The 22284-nt window shown below is 33.4% G+C and overlaps 1 protein-coding gene across 1 annotated transcript; it reads right to left on the minus strand.

Annotated features, from left to right (window-relative positions):
* Positions 1-6128: 6128 nt before the first annotated feature.
* LOC128988542 (uncharacterized) lies at positions 6129-6923 on the minus strand. Its single transcript, XM_054409918.1, has one exon. It carries the CDS (start codon positions 6921-6923, stop codon positions 6129-6131), a length of 795 nt encoding a protein of 264 aa, XP_054265893.1.
* Positions 6924-22284: the final 15361 nt, after the last annotated feature.

Below are 22284 nucleotides of genomic sequence, written 5' to 3' on the forward strand. Positions count from 1 at the left end.
TTTACATAAACTGGATGTCTTTCGTAAGAACATCATCTGCAGGTTCTCAATTAAGTGTTCAAAAAATTATTCAAACCACCAAAGAGGAATACCCATAGGTTATTTTTGAAGGTCCATACTATAAGTTCACCCTTCACAATAATTTACAGTTTGGGGGAAAGTTTAGAAACTTGAGTTTGGAGCTCTTAAAAAAATATAAGTAAACTACTTAAAAAACGGCTTTTAAACTCTAGTGTGCATACAATTTTCCTAGGCAGTACACGGATATATACACGATATACATGAATTGTGGATATTTATAGGGATGCACTGTGGATGCGATGCTCCCTTGTGTGGATTAACGTCCACACTAGTGAGTATTACGACTATCCGCAGTACTATCCTGATAATTAGACCAATTCGTAAATTACAAGGAAAAATGTGGTTCGGATTCCACTATAAACTGTAGGTCCCTTAGTTGCCATTAGCTGTATGGGCTATTAATTAACAGCTGTGTCTAAGGAATATGTCGTCCTTAGTCACTAACAAGACTACAAAAGATCGCGCCACTCATCCTACACTCATCCTTCACTCATATTTGGGTTAAAATACGCACATAGTGGCGTCCCCATCTTAAATAAATGATTGAAATGAAAAAAATAAAAATGATTAAATCTAACCAACACTTTGGAAGAGAAGTCTTAGTTTCCATCAATGCGTCTATTCCCATTTAAACTTCCAATGACTGCACCTACCCATTATTTCCCCATAGAAGGTCTAATTCCTGAGGGTTCAATGCCATAAGGCCGCTCTGCACAAGATTTGAGGCGGCTAAATCTAGCCAGCACTTGGCACTTTCACACACTTTAGTCAGTGTCTAAGTTTATCGTCAAAACTGGGATATCTGTGTAGAGATTTCATCTGTTTCCACGAGGAGCGCCACTTTACGGTGCGATTTTGTGTTCTACTTAATTATTTTTTGTGTTCTATAATGATTATTTCTGTAATTTGTTAACGGGTTACTTGCTATATTGTTTGTTTGATTGAATTGTTACAGTACGGTACCTTGAAATGTATAAATAGTCTCGGCGTTTAAAGTCTTAGACTTGTCTGACAAAATAAATCTATTTCGACTAATCCTCAGGTACAGGAAAATTGCATTTGGTACCTTTAGCACCACACACATAACGGACACACACACACACAAATATATATGAATTTGGTCGGATGGTGTTTTTGGCATCAAATCGAAAAAGTAAATCGTTCCCGGGTCTAGGTCTTACCATAAGACCTAGACTTATGAGACCTATAAGACCTAGGCTTATTCCCTATATGGGAAATTCGAAGATGTATGTGTAATTTTATTGTAAAATTGTAATCAGCTGTTAACATTTTTTGTACTTGTTCTTACAAGTATACAAATTATTCTAGCAACACCTGTAATTGATAAATTGTAATTACAGGGACCTGTAAACTGTAAATATGTAAACTTGTACTTGTAGTTTTATGCAATAGGCCCCAGGTTACAATCATTACTCTACAAAATGATCGTTCTGAATGGCAGAAGCAATTTGAATGTTAGTAAAATATAGTAGCAAGAATCCAATAGAAAACATTAATGCACTCAAGCGTTACCAGGCATACTTTTGGCTATGTCTTAGCAGGTCAATAAGAATAAGAAATCAATATGCCAGTATATTAAATAAATGGCTTTTAACTACGACCGTTTTTTAAAGTAGCCATTTCAGTCCAGTTCTTAGAATTGAAAAGTTTCACTTTACAGCTGTTTACTTTCATATCCGCATAGTTTCATTTCATATCCGCATAGTTTTCTCATATCCACACAGGTAACGGACCAATGAGGTTCAAGTATTGAGAGAAAAGAATTAAAATTGTAATGCTTCGAACGTCAACTAATCAGCTGATCAGCTGATCAGTTGACCAATTTAATTGTTGATCCGACTTGTTCATGTTGATACTCGCGTATTCTTAATTAAGTTGGTGGAAGTCCAAAAATAAATGAAATATTTGCCGAATTGTACCTGATACAATATTATTTATGGTAAGAATGCTGCTAGCAATGTAATATTTAACGAAGTTTAACAAACACGTAATTACAGGAAATCAGCTGATTATACAACAAGTCGTTGCATCACTTTCAGTGGCAATGACAATACACGAAACCATAACCTCTCTAAAAAGTTATCAGTAGTGATTGTTAGTAATTAAATCCAGATTGATAGTAATTAAAAAACGGTCGTAGGTAAAGTAGTGTACGCAACTTGCGTTAATAGTCTTTACGACACTCGTAGAAGTTTTTAAGGCACGAGCCTTGGCGAGTGCCTTAAATTTTCTACTTGTGTCGTAAAGACTAACTTAACGCAATCGTTGCGTAAACTACTATTTTCACCTCCAAAGAATAAATAGTAGCTACGATTTTAAACGTTTAATATCAATCATAATACTAGACTATGTGTAAAAAATACATCGAGACGATTCATGAAGTGTTATGTTGCATACAAGCTTTTCTACTGTCTTCATCGCCTTTGAAAACAAACAAAACAACTAATGATGCGAATTCATACATACTCACTTTTACTTTTTAGGTTTATTTTTTAAATGACGTTTAAGAGTTAAATTTTAATTTACAAAAAGTATATTATCAATATTACGGCCATTTTTGTACTAATACTGGTCGACATATAACTACGCGTACAACATATTAAAAGTTGTTGTTTTACAATTCAAGCAGGCTAGTTGAATAGCTATGATAAAATACATAGACGACTCACTTTTAGGATGTGATAAAAGAAACTTTTATTCATTGATATTAATTTGAACTTACGTATGTAAACAAAAGAAATAAATCGTTCACAATCCGTTCAATATAAAACAGTTTTATTGAAAATAACAAGCTATTTGTTTTTTTTTTTATTCAAATGAGTTAGCTGTTTCGAATCTACGCTGCAATGTTTACGATAGTATACTATTATCATTGGCTATTATGCGGTAATCTATATTAACTAACAAACCTGTGTGTGAGTAGATTATGATTGTCATCGTATCTAAAAATTACTTAACGCTTTGCAAAATTATTGTATAATGTATAAATTGTAGTGATGAATAAATATGCTGCATAAACTAATTGTTCCTTGTCTCTACCTTTACCCATACCCAGTAATACTCCTCAAACCATCGCCACACGCAGTTTTGCGTTTTCCCGCAAGATGCCAGCACCTCACAACACCAAGCAAGAATACACTACTCAGGCGGATTTAAAATGTACTAAAACAACTGATACTGGCTAACAGTATATTATCACAAATATCTCATTAGAATGTTATCTCATATACACATATGAGTGGAATATCTCATTACACATGTTACACTGTTATGTGTTTTACCTACGACCGTTTTTTAAAGTAGCCATTTCAGTTCAGTTCTTAGAATTGAAAAGTTTCACTTAACAGCAGTTTACTTTCATATCAGCATAGTTTCATTTCATATCAGCATAGTTTTTCTCATATCAACACAGGTAACGGACCAATGTGGTTCAAGGATTGAGAGAAAAGAAGTACAATATTGTAATACTTCGAACGTCAACTAATCAGCTGATCAGTTGACAATTTTAATTGTTGATCCGGCTTGTTCCTGTTGATACTCGCGTATTCTTAACCTAAGTTGGTGTAAGTTAAATGAAGGTTGATTTTAAAATATCAGTTAGTGAAAGTGATATTGACGAGATAGAAATGAGAGCACAAACTGTTTGTGCTAATCTTTTGCCACCAAAATCGAAACAAATGTATGAAATTACATTCCAGCAATTCATTAAATTGACGAAACAAAATAAGGTTAAATTGATAAATGAAAATGTTCTTCTGGTTTATTTTGAAAACCTCTTAACCACTTTTTCACCCAACTCGTTGTGGACCACATATTCGATGCTGAGATCTAACTGTAAATTAACTGTTTCACTATATTATTCAGTTGTCCAAAAATATATGCAATATTTCCCTAATTGTACATGATACAGTATTTATGGTAAGCATGCTGCTAGCAGAACCTATTGCCTGAAAAAGTAACGTATTATTTAACAAAGTTTTACAAACACGTAATTACATGAAATCAGCTGATTATACAATAAGTCGTTGCATCACTTTCAGTGACAATGACAATAAACGAAAAAATAACCTCTCTCTTATGAGTAGTGATTGTTAGTAATAAAAAACCAGATTTGTAGTAATTAAAAAACGGTCGTAGGTAAAGTAGTGTACGCAACTCGCGTTAATAGTCTTTACGCAATCGTTGCGTAAACTACTATTTTCGGTGTGTTTTCAAAAATTGACGACCTTCACGTGAGGAAATTTTTTTAACTTTTTGTGACCTTCACCTGAAGATGTGCTCCACGAGCACGAAACTGCAGTAGTGACAAACTACGCAAGGACCATATTGACTGAGGTAAATTAAACCATTATTATTGTTGCTGTATGGTCCAGAGGCTGCCCATCATGAAATTGAATAAAGTGTTTCTTGTTCTGGTTCTATTTACCAAATCACTTCTCTGTTTCAGAATTGTGTAGCTACTTCGTACGTCTATTTCATAGCATACGTAGAAAGTTGTTAATATTTTGAGAGCAAACCATTTCAGCAACAAAAATCTGCTATGCGAAAACCACGTGCGTCTGTTTTCTATCACGTGGTTGGCTATTTTAGCCTAACCGGACAAATCTGGCAACAAAAAGGCGTAGGGTGCGAGGCTAGAGACTGATTCAATCGTCAGTTGTAATTTACAATTTGAATACCAGGCATACTCTTTAGAACTACCCGAGGTTAAAATATAAATATAAAACATTGTCTCATACTCCCTTATTTATTTATTTATTTATTCCAACGGTTTCTCCATTAATACAATTTTGTCAAACTATGAACTATACATAAGTAGCAAATAATAAGTTAATATAAGTGGTTACAAAGATCGTGCAATCTATCTATCTATATATTAATAGGCAAGCATGTTTCTTTAAAACCTTTTTTCTCAGCTCATGTGCATCGCAGGAAAAATCTTCGCATACTGTTAGAAAGATATTTTTCCGTAGGTGTGCAGAATCCCTTTAAAAATTAAAATAGGCTCAGAAATAAGCACAAAAAATGAATTTGAAATTTGAAAAAAATTAACATGGGCTTTATGGGTTTCTATGCTGGTGACGAAATAACAACAAAATATAAACAGAAAATCAAAACAAATTGAAGAAACTCCAATCACATGTTTTATTTACAGTATGGGGTGAAAATAGAGAAGTCTGTACATTACAAATCTTTGGTCGAGTTTCGACCACTGGACGACCTCTAGTAATAATAAATAAGGAAGCTGGCAATAAATACATGAGTGAGACCTAAAAACTACAATAAATAACAACAAGAAGACTATGCCTAGTAATAATGGTAACAAGTAACAAGCAGTAATGACGGTAACTTTACAACAGGCAATAACAACAACGATTAAATAAGACCAACAAAATAGACTATGGCAACAAAGATAACAAATTATAAACTGTGAAAATAATAACAAAAGACAGCAAAATATTACAGAAGTACTAAAAAAGTATAATTTGTGGGAGTGTGTGTGTATGTGCAAAAATCGTGCAATAATAATAAATAAGGAAGCTGACAATAAATACATGAGTGGGACCTGAAAACTACAATAAATAACAACAAGAAGACTATGCCTAGTAATAATGGTAACAAGTAACAAGCAGTAATGACGGTAACTTTACAACTGGCAATAACAACAACGATTAAATAAGACCAACAAAATAGACTATGGCAACAAAGATAACAAATTATAAACTGTGAAAATAATAACAAAAGACAGTAAAATATTACAAAAGTATTAACAAAAGTATAATTTGTGGGAGTATGTGTGTGTGTGTGCATGCATGACATGGGAAGAACACTGTGTCAAACACCAAACACCATGCTAAAAAGCACCAACTTTCATTTGTGGCCCTTTAAAGGCACCACCTATATTGCACTGCACCTTGCTGAGGTAACACCAGCCTCAAAACAGAACTAAGGTGTGGCCCTTTAAAGGCACCACCTAAACAAGAACTACACATCACTTGTTCCCACAGGAGGGCAGGAAAATGCTTCTAAGATGTTCTCCCTTGTAAATATCTTGAGGCGTCTCTCTTGAATGAGGAAGAAGAAATCCCGAAGAAGTCAATGTGAGTCGAAGCCTCTCCACCCATCCTCAACAACCTTGACAACCCATGATGGTAGGAGTAATTCCTTGCTTGGAATCCTCTAGCAAATAACGTTTTGGATCTGGTTCCTTTAGGGGCAGAGAATTCTATATTATTCAGCAAAGATGTGCAGTCGATGATACCGTTCACGAGTTTGAAGAGAAACTGCAGGTCGTAACATTTCCTTCTTAGACTGAGTGGTTGCAGATCATAGTATTGCTCCAGGGTGATAATAGGAACATCCTGAAAGTGGTACCCCAGTCTAAGACCAATCAGTCTAATAAATCTTCTTTGTATCTTATCTAGTATATCGATGTGCAAAGACTGATAAGGAGACCAGACAACAGAGCAGTATTCCATCACGGGACGTACCAAAGTCTTGTAGAGGATTATAAGTGTGAGAGGGTTCTTGAGGTCTTTTGTTGTTCGAAAAATGAAGCCAAGAAGTGATGAAGCCCTTTTTGCTATTTGGCTGATATGCTCATAGGGACTGAGGGTAGGAGTAGTTATGACGCCCAAATCTTTGACCATATCAACCACTTTCAGGATGGCACCGTTTATGCTGTAGTTGTAAGGGTGCACTACAGTACTGCGACTGAAGAACATCGTGAGGCACTTGGCAACATTCAACTCCATAGCGTTTTCATCACACCATTTACTGATTTTATCCAGAGATGACTGGAGTTGGTTATGATGCGTCATTTTTAATTATCGCCTGAGGCCAATTTCAAGGTAAAATATTGGTTAAATAAATTTACAGATAAATTAGAATTTCATAGAAGCAATTTTGTATTTGAGAGTAAATAAGTCACCATATTTGTTCTATTATTAACTATGGATTCTATTGAATTGAAGACATAACAGTAACCCTCAACTATAGACGGCATAAAAAAATTAATGATTAAATAATTATCATCTTTCCAATATTGATCAAACCACAGATTAAACATATAAAGGCTTTTAACACTACTTTTTCCGTTTTATTCAAAGGGTGCTTTGTTGTTTAGGCCTACTAACGTATATGTTCTTCGTATATAACACTTATAAAACCAGTTTAACATTGCTTGCTCTTTGGACCCTCTGGTATTATGACTATAACATAAGGCACAAATCTAAAACATACCCAAAAACAAAGATAAGAATACCTAATCGACGTAATCCCAGTGAAAGCCACTAAGGTATGCCTAAAACATGCCAACCCTGGCCCCAGGTGTAACAATGAAATGAGAAATCAACTCCAATGATTTAAATTTCGTGATTGAACCTAACCACTTACAGACTTTTTGTTTCTATTGATCAATTGAGGACAATATTATGCATGTTTTCTTCCGGTTGATAAAGTGCACCTTTTATCCTATTATGTTGTTTTTTATCAACTCTAAAACTATTCTGGCCAACCAGGAGTCAACTGGTAATTTGGTATTGGTATTTTCACCCTGTAAAATTTCCCTCGAAAAGAATAAAATATGTAGTTGACATTTGGATATATATGGTTTTACATAAATAATTTGAAATTTGGTATAGCAAGAAATTATGTAAAATACAAATGCTTATTAGCTGTCCCATCTCAATTATTGATAATTTATTGGTATTGATAATTGTTAATTATTAACAATTAAGATGCATGTTATACAGTACCTGATTAACATAGCCATAGAGTTGACATTTTCCCATATAGACTAGGTAAACTAAAAATTGCCCTTATTATTATTTTACACAAGATAAAGACAGTTCTGTGGAAAACTTTACAGAAGTTTATTCAGTTTATAGTTTATACAGAAACTAGATGTTTAAGCTAGTTTCTGTCTTTTATATGTGTAATTCAAGTTATTATTTACCATTACATTTATGTTACTAACTAAATAATTAATTATTACAACCAAATATAACAATAACTTATACTCGTGTTTTACAACCAAAGAATAAAGGGCACGTCCCCCTTAAAATTTAGGATCTTATAATTTTAAGATAAATTATAACTAACTTAAACGTCAAACATAAAACATACACCACAAAAGTCTTCATACTTTACAATAGGACGATAGGTCTAGTCGCAATATCTAAAGTCAATGGTCAAAGGAACAAAACCCAATGAATAATTCTCAGTTGCCTCCAAGCTAAATTTAGCTGTTATAAAAGATATAAATAAGTTGAATCGTTGTTAAATTTAAACTTAATTACAATGTTCTTTATGAACAACATCGCCCAAGTAGTTCTCGTGTTGTGCGATGGATGTCGCTGGCATCACCACAGTGCTGCGCGGAGCACACCAACTCTTTGCCTTGATTTTCTCTTTTTTTTTTGCTATTTAATATTATTTATTAGTCACATCTAAAATAAACAAACCCTCGTCTATGTACGGTACCAACAAATTACAAAAATACCCCCGCCGCAGCAAACTTGCAGACTTCGCGAATTACCATTTGCCTGATTGGATTTACACTAAAATGTCTCCTTAAAAATATCACATTTATTCCCTGTTTAAATAACATTAGTTTTACGAGTACTTAGGTTTGCTACAACAGGGAGGGTAAAAAGGTGTTTTTTGTAAAATGTTAGTAGTTTAGTATGAAATGAATACATTTTCCAAATTCGATCAAAATATGATCATAAACAAGCAAACTACATCAGTTTACTTATTCTCCATAAGAATAACATGGGAATTTTAAATATACAGTATTTTGGAATTTTCTCCGTAACCATTAGGCGCATAATAACGCTTCAATGCACTAAATTATTTGTTTTTTAACCTCTGTAAAATGGTTTGGAAAGAAAATGCTAAATTTAAAGTTTTTAGGGTCAAAAGTGGGAAAAACCAATTTCTGCCCCATAAAACCCCATAAGCCCCTGTTCCCATAGTCTGATCATGCTGGTTCGTGAACTCATTCGAATAAACGTAGGTTTACACGTTTGTACCAAATTTCATCAAAATCGGCTGATTTTTGCTCGAGTTGTCGCGCTAACGGACACATATAAGTTAAGTAAGTTAAACGAATTAAATGCCTCTAATAATACAGTAATACAAAGAGATCTTATCAATTTTGATTTGCTTAAAATGAATCTAGAAGTTGAAAATTGGGATGTTTGTTTGTTATCCAACAATGTTAATGATGTTTATGATGCGTTCCATGATAAACTTTTAGATATTATAAGTAATTCTAAGCTAGTTGTCAAACAAAATAAATTTCAAAAGGCTAAGTCAGTGAGTCCTTGGATTAATACAAATATTCTAAATCGAATATCAAAAAGAAACAAATTATACAAACTGCATAAGAAAAGACCTTATGATATGCATTTTAACAACTATTTTTATCGTTTCTGTGAAAAGTTAAGATCTGACATGGATGTAGCTAAGAGTGCGTTTTTGGAAAATAAAATAAATATGTGTAATGGTGATTCTTCTCAGTATTGGAAAGTTTTAAATAACATAATTGGTAATTCAGATAGTAAAAATGTTAGTAAGATAGAATTAGAAGATGGTACAATAGTAAGTGATCCACAACAGGTTGCGGAAGAAATCAATAATTACTTTATCGCAGTGCAAAGTCATGGCCAAGGTGACAGCGGTCCACTCCCTCCCCCGCCCCTTGCGTTGCAAGTCCAACCTCACTCCTTCTTTGTAGCCCCCACTACTGTCACTGAAGTTCTTTCTACATTAAATAATTTAAAAAACAAAAAGTCCACAGGGTTTGATCAAATATCCGTTCAAGTTGTAAAAACTGTTGCCGAAAGTATTGCTCCCATTTTGGTTCATTTAATTAATTTAAGCTTTTCGACCGGGATTTTTCCAGAAAAACTCAAACAAAGCATAATTGTTCCGATTTATAAAAAACATTCTTCGTTAAAATTAGATAATCTAAGACCTATTAGTTTGCTCTCTGTTTTTTCTAAAGTTATTGAAAAGTTGATGAAAAACAGACTCATTAAATACTTAGACAATTTAAAAATTTTCAGCAATTTTCAATTTGGATTCAGAAAGGGAAAATCAACCGAGGACGCATTAATTACCGTAACAGAAAAAATTTATAGCAGTTTCAACAGCAAAAATAAATCTACAGGCTTATTCATTGATTTCAAAAAAGCTTTTGACTTAGTAGACCATAATATTTTGTTATCTAAACTCAATGCAGCTGGCGTAAGAGGAACCGCGCTGAGTTGGTTCAGCAGTTTTTTGTCCAATAGAATACAACAAACCAAGATCCTAAACCGATTAAGCTCGCCGCTACATGTAAAGACAGGAGTCCCCCAGGGATCGGTGACATCTGATACCCTTTTCCTTATCTTCATCAACGATCTGCTCACACTTCCTTTTCATGGACAAATCTGTGCATTTGCCGATGACGTCGCCCTCTTTTATTCCGAAAAGAATAGTGATTTAACTTTCAACAAAATTAAAGATGACTTAATTTTGCTTAGTAACTGGTGTGCAGCAAACAAAATGCAAGTCAATGTTGAAAAAACCAAATACATTAATTTTAATTTAGTACATAGTTTTAACTTTATAAATGATCTCGTTTTCCACACTTTTGGCTGTTCCTTTAATTCTTGTAAATGTAAAAAAATTGAAAAGGTTAACAATTTTCGCTATCTTGGGGTCATTTTAGACGAAAATTTAAATTGGGATAAACATGTGACAAACCTGCATTCAAAAATTAAATTCTCCATAAGAACCTTTTATTTTTTAAAAAATATTTGTAGTAGATTTTTATTGCGAACCCTTTACTTTGCTTTAATTGATTCAAGATTACAGTACGCCATCCAGTGTTGGGGGGGTACCTATAAATGTCATACTGATAAATTAAGAGTCACACAAAATCATTTTATTAGATTAATTTCAAAATGCCAAATAACAGAAAGTTCCTTTCCGTTATTTTTTGAACTTAAAATACTTCCGATTCAACATTTATATATTTACAAGGTTTTACGGCTTTTTTATGTTCGAAGTGGAAATACAGGAACAAGTAACCTTTTGTACAATACTAGAAATCACAACCAAGGAATGTTCAGATTACCTAAAGTAAACAAATCGCTCTTCAGACATTCTTATCAGTACAACGGACCTAAATATTTCAATCAATTACCGGGAGATATCAGAAGTTGTTCATCCTTAAATTTGTTTTCTTTAAAATTGAAATATTGGCTTTTCAAAACTCCAGTCATTGATTTTTTAAATCAGGTTCTTAGTTAACAAAATATTTTTGTATGGCCTTTTCAATTTTATTTCAATTCCATCTGTTTTTTTTTCTTGCATATTTTGTTTGTGTTATTCATAATTAGTAATGAATGTATTTGGTTTACCGAACAAAGTTCTCATTATTATAAGGTAATTATTTGATTTTTTGTTATAACAATAGAGAAGTTTTATTTATATTTACTGTATTTTTTATGTATAAGTTAATATAAGTGTCAAACGGCGCCACGGAGAGCGGCATGGTTATTAATCACTTCTTTCAACAAGGACTGGACTCATACAATTTTTTATTACTTGTAAATAACTGTGTTTTTTCTTTCATGTTGTCACAAATACTGGAGACTGTGATAACATAGTTCCAAGGTGAATTTGTTTTGTAATTTTAAAAAACTTGTATTTGGGGAATAAAGTCATTATTTCATTATTTCATTATTTCATATATAAATATATATATATATGAATTTAAACGGATGGTGTTTTGGTCTCTAGGGACCTCAAAACGAAAAAGTAAATCGGTCCCGGGGTCCAGGTCTTACCATGAGTAATACGGTAATAGCTTATTCCCTATATGGGAAATTCGTTAAAAGCTTATAATCTCTCACCATTACACAACCATTTTGCATTCACATTTGACTTAATGCAGCCAAGTGTGCTCCGCTGTTTCAAGAATTGATAATTTATAATCCACTTCAAAATATAGTCACCAAAATCTCATAAATAAGTACAATAAATTTACATACCCTCTATCCACCAATTAAGAACTGTAAATATATCTAGTTTTATGAAATCTTCTAAATAATACCCCTCCGCAGCAAACCTACAGGCTAAGCTAATTTCCATTTGCACGATTGGATTTGCAATTAAATCTGTGTAAATAACATTATGTTTAACAAGTACCTAGGTTTGCTGCTAAAGGGAGGGTAATACAGTTTTTTTTAGAATATCAAATAATAAATAAAAAAAGTTAATTTGCCAAGCAAACTACAACAGTTTCCTTATTCACCATAAAATAGCATGGTAATTTTAAGTTTACGATTTTTGGAATTTTTTCCGTGACTAATAACCCTAAAAAATCCCTTCAATATACTAAATTATTTGTTTTTTTAAGCTCTAAAAAGTTGTACTAAGAGAAATCGGGTTTTTCGTTTTGAGGATCAAAAATGAGAAAAACCAATTTTTACCCCATAAAACTCCGTTCCCCTAGTCCGATCATGCTGGTTCGCGAATTCATTCCAAGTTTATCCCGCCCTTCACCTTCAAGCCAAATTTCATCAAAAACGGACAAAAATTACTCAGTTATGGCGTTTGCGGACACATCGGTCCCGGGTCAGGTCCATGAGACCTACGGTAATGGCTACTTCCCTATGGGGAAATTCGCTAAAACCCCCATTTTCACATGAAATTGACTCTGAATAGTGAAGGACGAGTTCTTAATGTAATAAAGCCTTTTTTCACATTTTTGATTGCGCTAATATTGACTAAATGTTCCTTTCCTATTTCAGGATAGACTTTTCGAATTGCTGTCTACTCTTTGGTTGCAAAACTAAAGGACAAGCGATAGTCATGTCGTTGTATAATGTTAAACTGTGTTAAGGTTGGCAAAAGAAAGAAAAAGTCAACAACAACGCTCCCTGAACATGAATCAGACAGAAATAATACAGAATTGTTTCAGGTCCACAAAATGACTTAAGGATGGTAAAGGGTGGACAAAAAAAGGGACAATTTTAGAATGTTATTACTCAGCTGTTATAAAGGCTGGAGAGTACATTGATGCGGCAAAAGAAAGTTTATTTGATGCCATTTAGTGTATAGTTACTATGGATTATCAATGGTTACCGCAACATCGTGCCTTTGTCATAGAGACTTTTTTGAAGAATAGTTTGACTTTCTTCTACTCAACGTCAATTTTGTTTTCACTACAAAATTGGCCGTAATGGTGCAACCCCAAACCGAAAAACTATTCAAAGTTGGGTAAGTAATTTCCAGAACACGGCTTCTGCACTCCAAGTCAAACCTAGTCGGATACCTCGGACTGTTCGGATGCCAGAAAACATTGAAATGGTTCGCGCGAGTGTGCTGCGTCGAGCTTCTAAAGCCAAAACATTGCATTGAAATTTAAATTTGCATAGGTTTAATTTTGAGTACAAAAGCCGTGTTTAGGACATTGTTTACCCATCTTTGAGTAGTTTATTCGGTTTGGGGTTGCACCATTACGGCCAACGTTGAAGTGAACACAAAATTGACGTTGAGTAGAAATGATAAGACAAATTACTCTTGAAAAAGTCTTGATGACAAAGGCACGATATTGCGGCAACCATTGATAATCCATAATAACGATACACCAAATGGCATCAAATAATTAAGTAAACATTCATTTGCCACAACAATGAACTATCTAGCCTTTATAACAGCTGAGTAATAACATTCTAAAATTGTCCCTGTTTTTTTGGGTCACCCCGTATATTTTTATTACTGTATGTTTTAATCTGTGGTACTGTATACTTGAAATAAATTTTAAAAATTGTCTCTACCCGTTATTATGTTAAATAAGACTAATCAGTCCAAGATAAGTTTAAATTCGTGAGATGAAATAAAACTCCACTGACATCTATATTCAATATATAAAGCCATAAACATACTTATGACGTCATAGCTACTAGGTTAAATATAGCCATTACAAGCCAGGCCACTGGACTTTGGACAGGCGTTTGGTTGTAAACTCGGTAATAACATTGTTTTACTTCAATCTAAAAGTAGATTGTTTATTTAATTGTGTTACAACAGACCTTGAATAATTCAAAAACTAATCCCCGTTTCTCAAATATACAATACTAGCAGAGGACCCGTCCTTCGTCCGGAGTTGATGCATGTTTAAATGGTGCTTTTTGAAATCTGACATGAAAAAAAGAGTAAAATAAGATTAAATTCCAATAAATATACCTATCAAAAACTATTAACTTACTAATTACATAAAAACATTTTCAAACAATAAAACTAATAAAAAAAACTCAAAGCTTTTACTTACTTTTAAATGATAAAATCAAACATAGACAAACAATAATTTACAACATCTGGTTAATATTATAGTCTAGTCAAGATATGAAAAAAACACCCTTAACCTTAAAAAATTGCTCTAAAAGGTTTTTTGATGGTTTTCATTTCCAAAAAGTATGTTAAATAACATACTAAAAGTCTAATAAAATCGGAGTCTCGGAAATTGGGTTTTTCCAATATGGCGTCCAAAAATTAAAAAAATAATAAACCTTACTATTTTCCCTGTAAATTTTCTTCTGAACCTCCAATTTAGACCGAATTTGGTACAAACCTTTGAAACTGTATGTATTATCTATAAACTATTCATGATTTAAGATAAAAAAACATACAGCAAACGTGTTGTATGGGGTTGAAAATAGGTAAAAATCTGTCATAAGTTGTTAGTAGTAAATAACTTATTTCAACTTTGGTCACTATAGGGAACAAAACTTTTTATCCCTAGTCTGTGCTATACCCATGTTGTAAATCCTTAAAAAAATATATGCAATTTAGTATTCTTAATCATTAAATTATCTTAAGTGGTGGTGGGATAGTTATAAAAAAAACTATGTAATTCTTATGGGAATTCTGAAAATTACCATATCTTAATTGATAGTTGGTACGCTTGGATAACAATTCATCGTGGCCTGTATCGTCTCCACAGATACTAACACACACATATTTTGTCATAAGCGAATTCTGTGTTGAGTCAAGTAATACAATTTGTTTCAATACTTTTTTACGCTCATTCAATTCTTTTATTTTGTAATAGTTCACAAGTAGTTTATAAAAAAAATATATGTATAATGTTAACAGGTATATTTTGGTAATACTGTTGTTAATCAGCTGTTTTTAAACTCCACAGGATTCGCTTCCGCTCGTTCAATTGTAGTTAAGTAATAAAACACAAATAGTTGATTACAAAAATAATTACTTGTATAATGTTTACAGGTTTATTTTGGCAATACTGTTGTTAATCAGATGTTTTTTGATTTCATATGATTCCAATCGTATTGTTGTTCATGTTTACAGTTATTTAGATCAAATTTAGTCTAGTCAAGATATGAAATAAAACCCCTTAACCTTAAAAACAATTGCTTTAAAAGATTTTTTGATGGTTTACATTTCCAGTGAGTATGTGAAATAATACCAAACTAAAAGTCTAATAAAATCGGAGTCTCGAAAATCGGGTTTTTTCAATATGGCCAAAATTTCCAAATTTCCCTAAAATATTTCCATAGACAAGCAAGCTTTAAGACATTATTTATTCTCCATAAGAATAACATGGTCATTTTAAATGTACACTTTTTTATTTTCTCCGTAACCGTTAGGCATACAACAACGCTTCTGTATACTAAATTATTTGTTTTTATGATCTCTTCAAAATGGTTTGGAAATAAATTGCAACTTTTTACAGTAAAAATGGGAAAATCCCATTTCTACCCCGTAAAAAAAATAGGAGATCTTAAGCATACTCAATTTTTGGGCTTAACCTAGACACAAATCTTAAATATACACAAATCATAATACAAAAACTTTCTTCAGGGTTATATGTTTTTAGGGCCAGTGTCACTAATAACCTGGACATTCTAAAATAAAAATATTTTGTCTTATGGTCTGGCAATCTATGGAGGAACGCCCAAAAAGTTTAGATACAGTTCTGAAACTCTAAAAATGCTATAAGAATCATGCTATACTTAGACAAACGATAATTGTAAAAGATCAATTTTCAAAACTACACATTTTGACTGTCTAATCAATAAATATGTACAGTAATTTGAAACAAAAATATTATTTTTTTATTGTCTTAGATAGCACATTTTGAGTTTCCATATTACATAAACTAGTAGTTTTGTTAATCATTTACTTTTTCTGTTTGGTTCTGTACGATCAACCACTTACTTCTAGTTTATATACATATATACATAAACATGCAGATTTTTTTAGAAGCATTGCTTTTTTCATTTACTTTTATGAATTATTAAGCATTAAAATTATACACGTGTATCAATTTTACGAAATTTGTTTTGAACATTGTAGACTACCAATTTAATATCGTTAAATAGAACCTTTTGTACTTTTGTGTCAAATTATTTTATTTGTGATAGAATTTGATTTGCTTTTAAGTTCTTAAATACTTGTATTTTATTTAAAAACCAAAATAAACTGTTATAAACTATAGGCTATGAACGACCGTATTCATTACTAAATGTTGTACAAGAGAAATTGGTCATGAATCTAATAACAAACATAATATTAATACATCATGGAAATATTGATCACGTTTATAGATGTAACTTACCAACATATTATTATGTTTCTGACTGTTGTCAATAATTATTGTTGGTTTCATTAATTTTCTGCCTAAATTTGAATAAATTTTACTCATAATTTATTTTTATTTGAAGTGCTTTTGACAATTAAAATAAGCTTAAACCCCTCTTTTTTTTGTTTAAAAACTGCAAAATTTTCCCCGGACCCCCCGCCGTTTGCTGGGGGGAATTCCATACCCCCCAAACCCCCCGGTGTTTGCCCCCCCAAGGATTTGGTGAAATGACGCCACTGGGATGTATACTATTCTATATAGTAAAATCTTTAACTAAAGTATTGGATGTTCTTCAAATGTTTAATGTTCTTACAAGACAAGTATTAAAACAGGTATACGACTTTATAATAGGACTAGAGGGGCCCATGCTGCTCCGCAGCGCTAAACTTAATAATATCATATCCGAAAAAAAATCAAATTTAAGATTTGTATTGAGTAATACAGTATTTACAGAACTTAAATGATTCAAACTATCACTACCTCAAAAGAAAGCCCATAATTTACTAATTATTTTCAGCGTAAAACATATAATAAAAGATAAACAATACCCATTGATTTTTAATCATAGAAAAGCTTATAAAAAATTATTGTTATGTTCGTTGCTCACCTTGCGTTTGCTTGACACTCGTTTCGCAAATTTCGTTTGCGTATAATCTGAGTGGGACTGTAGATGAAATGTCGATGCTTGATGTGAAATCTGTGCGTGAATACCTTTTTGAGACCTCAATCATGAAAATCAGTCGGGTAGAAGAGCCAAACTAACTAGAAAATGAATAACCAAATTTAACCCCCATTAGAAATAAGTGGGGAGCAAATTTAGTTTACGTAGCCGAGTGGGACTGTAGATAAATATATGCCAATGCTTATTGTGAAATCTGTGCGTGCATACCCTCAATTTGAGACCTAAAATGAAAATCGGTCGGGTAGAAAAGCCAAACGAACTCGGAAAAGAAAAACCAATTTTTTTTAATATATAAGATGAGAGTTCCTTTTGCTTTAAATGTAGAAATTGGTGGAATGTATACCCAACAGTAGTGTATTTATTATGGGGGGTTACAATACTTGAATGAATAACAAAAAGAAACTATATTTACTTATTCACTCAATACACGTAAATTTTATCAGTAAGCTACACAGCATTACTTGATTTGACTTTTGTCTTAAATACATTATGTTGAGTCGTTAGTATTTCCATCCCAAATATGCGTTCGGGTATGAAATGAACATATTAACCAAGATAATAAATCTTTTCAGTCAACATTCTTTACTATTAACTCTACTAAATATATAAGGCGAATTCCAGTTCAGTAACGATAAAGATGGGTAAGTTACAGTGTCTTTGACTGCCTGTGCTCGTTCACAGATTGTTAAGGAAGAGAGGATAAAATATGGTTGCCAATTATGAAAAGTTGCGCCGGGTTGTCCCGCGGTCAAAATAACACGACTCGGCCAACAACGAAAGGTTTGGCAAAGTCGACTCATTTTCGCGGATCACGTATAATCAGTGTGACTGATCTGAATTAAATTCTTAGTGCAAACCGTACTATCAATTAATCAATTAAACAATTAATCAATCATTTAAGATGGGGACGCCACTATGTGCGTATTTTAACCCAAATATGAGTGAAGGGAGTCAGGGACATATTTCCGAATAGGCGGACTAGGCGCCCGCCTAGGGCGGCAAATTTTAGGGGCGGCAAAATTTTGAGGGTAAAAAAATAAAAAAAACCAAGTTTTAATCTATAAAATTTAGCAAATAATTTTGGGAACGGCAAAATAGCCATTTCAAATAATTTGATTAAGTATACAACTATTTCAGAACGCATCCAAGTCAAACAAACGTCAATAGTTTATTACACAGCTGTGTAGAGTTGTCCGTGCTGCCCTATTGGTCTGGCGGACACGCTCGCCGCGGGAGCGGGTCGCCGTGCCGGCCGCTACCTATGTCTAGTGACAAACGTAGAAAACACTCCCTTCTGTTTACTTTCATACACCACTACGCAGCGGCAGCAATATAGCTGAAATATTCTTTTGCTAGGTTAAAATCAAGAAGGAAAGTGTGAACTAAATACTTACCACTGTACCAAACTTAACTAATTTAAAATTATATATTATTCTTTCAGTAAAAGTACCTACCGTACGTAATTTTTCTTTGCGATTCATGTGTTTTTTGTAAGAAAAAAATAGTATAAGAAAACATATTTATTTCATTTCAAATCAAAGCCAATAGCACGTCTCTCAAGTATATCTGACTAATAGTGTTCAATGAAAGGCGTTATAAGAACCATTGTATACAGACGATTTTGTGTGCCGTTTAAAGCCGCAAAATGGGATTGTAAAAATTAGATAAAAAAGGTGCATTCCGTGTAGGCCTATCCAAGTCAGAATGTTTTGCAAAAAAACGGCACAAAAAACATCCGTTAAAAGGGGTCGAAATAGTATATTTCGTACCTAGGGCCGAAAATGAGGTTTCGCCAGCTCGAGATAGTTTTAGGTTCGAGATGAAGTCAACCTAAAACGATCGAGAGCTGCAAAACCATTTCGGTCCGTGGTACGAACGCTAGGCCTATTTTCCACCACACTATACCTTAATAGCACTATTCACCACAATAGGCCTAATGATGCACACTGATAGTCAACACAACTAAGTAGAACTTTAAGGTTATGTGAAGTAATAATTTGAGGAATCAGCAAAAATTAAAATAAATAGTTGCTAGGCAGCGGTGACAATAAAACAATTCTATTGCAATGCTATGGATACTGATTGTGTATTTAATATGCATTCATGTAAGCGATCAGCTGATTTTGCGGCCCTAGGGATGTAAGAACCTGCTCGGCCCCCAAATGACGATGACAGCTGGCATGGTCAGCAAAACGTAACTTTCAGCCACCAATTAACGCATGTAAAACAGCTAAAAACATCATAGTGTGGTGAAATAGTAGTTTACGCAACGATTGCGTTAAGTGAGTCTTTACGACACGAGTAGAAAATTTAAGGCACGAGCCTTGGCGAGTGCCTTAAAAACTTCTACGAGTGTCGTAAAGACTATTAACGCGAGTTGCGTACACTACTTTACCTACGACCGTTTTTTAATTACTATCAATTTGGATTTAATTACTAACAATCACTAATGATAACTTTTTAGAGAGGTTATGTTTTCGTGTATTTTCATTGCCACTGAAAGTGATGCAACGACTTGTTGTATAATCAGCTGATTTCCTGTAATTACGTGTTTGTTAAACTTCGTTAAATATTACATTGCTAGCAGCATTCTTACCATAAATAATATTGTATCAGGTACAATTCGGCAAATATTTCATTTATTTTTGGACTTCCACCAACTTAATTAAGAATACGCGAGTATCAACATGAACAAGTCGGATCAACAATTAAATTGGTCAACTGATCAGCTGATTAGTTGACGTTCGAAGCATTACAATTTTAATTCTTTTCTCTCAATACTTGAACCTCATTGGTCCGTTACCTGTGTGGATATGAGAAAACTATGCGGATATGAAATGAAACTATGCGGATATGAAAGTAAACAGCTGTAAAGTGAAACTTTTCAATTCTAAGAACTGGACTGAAATGGCTACTTTAAAAAACGGTCGTAGGTAAAGTTATTAAATTTGTTGATGCAGCATGCAATATTACCGATTATTATTCCACAAAACCAGCTGACAGGGCATGTATTGGACATTGGGGTGATGATATTAGTGAGGTCGGGGAGTGCGTTGAAAAGTGGGAGCGGGAGGGGCGGCGGCAAACTTTGTTGCCTAGAGGCGAGGCGGCAGATACTTAAATACGTCCCTGAAGGGAGTGTAGGATGAGTGGCGCGATCTTGTAGTCTTGTTAGTGACTAAGGTTGACATGTTCCTTAGACACAGCTGTTAATTAATAGCCCATACAGCTAATGGCGACTAAGGGACCTACAGTTTATTGTGGAATCCGAACCACATTTTTTCCTCGTAATTAACTAATTGACTTTTATAAATTAGTTTTTTTAAGAGTGTATGGTTCTTCTTGATAGTAGTTTAGGCGGTTTTTGTTACGGTTTAAATGACCTATTTTGATTACCTTCTTAAGTTGCTTGTTGAACATATTTTAAAATAATAGATAGAAAAGCGTAACATATTTTTTACACAGTCGTCGGATTTTGAAAGTGATCCGACCTAGGGTGTCTTCGGTGTAAACTGATAGATGGCGATAATAGATCAACCATTATACCGGGTGTCCCATAATAGTCCCCCTGGTTATTTTTTAAGGTACTTTCCTGTTAAAGGGAACATTCATTATTATCGATGATTTTTTTTCTCGATCCATTACAAATTGACAACAACTAACTGATCTTGTTTAGGCTAAAATAGTCTGTTATATGGATTCAGAAATGAAACTGTTCTAAGCTAACCTAACATAACCAACCAAACTTGCTGTACCATTTAAAAAATTTCGTTTGGGTTTGAATATAAAAGGCAAGCTATAAACACGGAATTTTTAAATGTTACAGAAAGTTTGGTTAGTTATGTTAGGTTATTTTTTTTAGAACAGTTTCATTTCATTAATGTTTGTTGATACTGAACAATATTTTTCGTAGTTGTCAGCTGATATGTTTCAATTTGTTAATATCGATATATCGAGAAAAAAATTATCGATAATAATGAATGTTCCCTTTAACAGGAAAGTACCGTTAACGGCTGTATATTTTCAAACGATCTACGATATACGTTACTAGGGTGATGTAAATTACTTTTTTGGGGTATTTTTAAATTCACCCCCCACCCCCAAATAGGGGTTGCTGGGAGTAACTTTAAATTTTGAAATTGCAACCCCTTTCAAGTAGCACATCATTTTAAAGGTGATTAGTTACAAAGAATATCGGTGAAAACCAGAGGACTTTATCTCAACCCATTACAGAATGGCGGCCATTTTATATTTTTCATCACAATATCATCACGATATCACAATTTCCCCCGGGAACCCAAAATGAAGCATATTGGAGCAGCTCAAAAATGTTAAAAGTAATGCCTGAAAACTAAAAACTGCCGCCATTTAGTACTGGGTTGAAGTAGAGACCTCTGGTTTTCACCGATATTCTTTTTAACTAAAGGCGTTTAAAATGAGGTGTCACTTGATAGGGTTTTATGTTTAAAGATTTCGAGCTGCCCTCAAAAATAATCCATACAGTAATAACCCAAAATAACCCAAATAACAAATTTTGGGGTCCCGGGCAAAATTGCCATATTGACCAACAAGTAGTTTTTACTTTCTCGTTTTAACAATTATGAGTTTAGTTTCCCTGGTACAACCTATTAAAACGCTAGGGGAAATTGGTGTATATTTTTACATGGGCTCTCTCAGGCTGATGAAAAATTAAAAATGGCCGCCATTCTGTAATGGGTTTGGAGATAGAGACCTCTGGCTTTCGCCGATATTCTTTTTAACTAATGAACTTTAAAATGATGTGCTACATGAAAGGGGTTATTTAAAAATTTAAGTTAAGTTACCCCCAGCA

The sequence above is a fragment of the Macrosteles quadrilineatus genome, unplaced genomic scaffold (genome assembly GCF_028750875.1).
Source record: "Macrosteles quadrilineatus isolate MER2022 unplaced genomic scaffold, UCM_ALF_1.0 Scaffold_3__2_contigs__length_128488019, whole genome shotgun sequence".
Lineage (NCBI taxonomy): Eukaryota > Metazoa > Arthropoda > Insecta > Hemiptera > Cicadellidae > Macrosteles > Macrosteles quadrilineatus.

Coding starts and splice junctions, on each gene's coding strand:
- LOC128988542 (XM_054409918.1), bottom strand. CDS start 6,923: ATGACGCATCATAACCAACTCCAGTCATCTCTGGATAAAATCAGTAAA.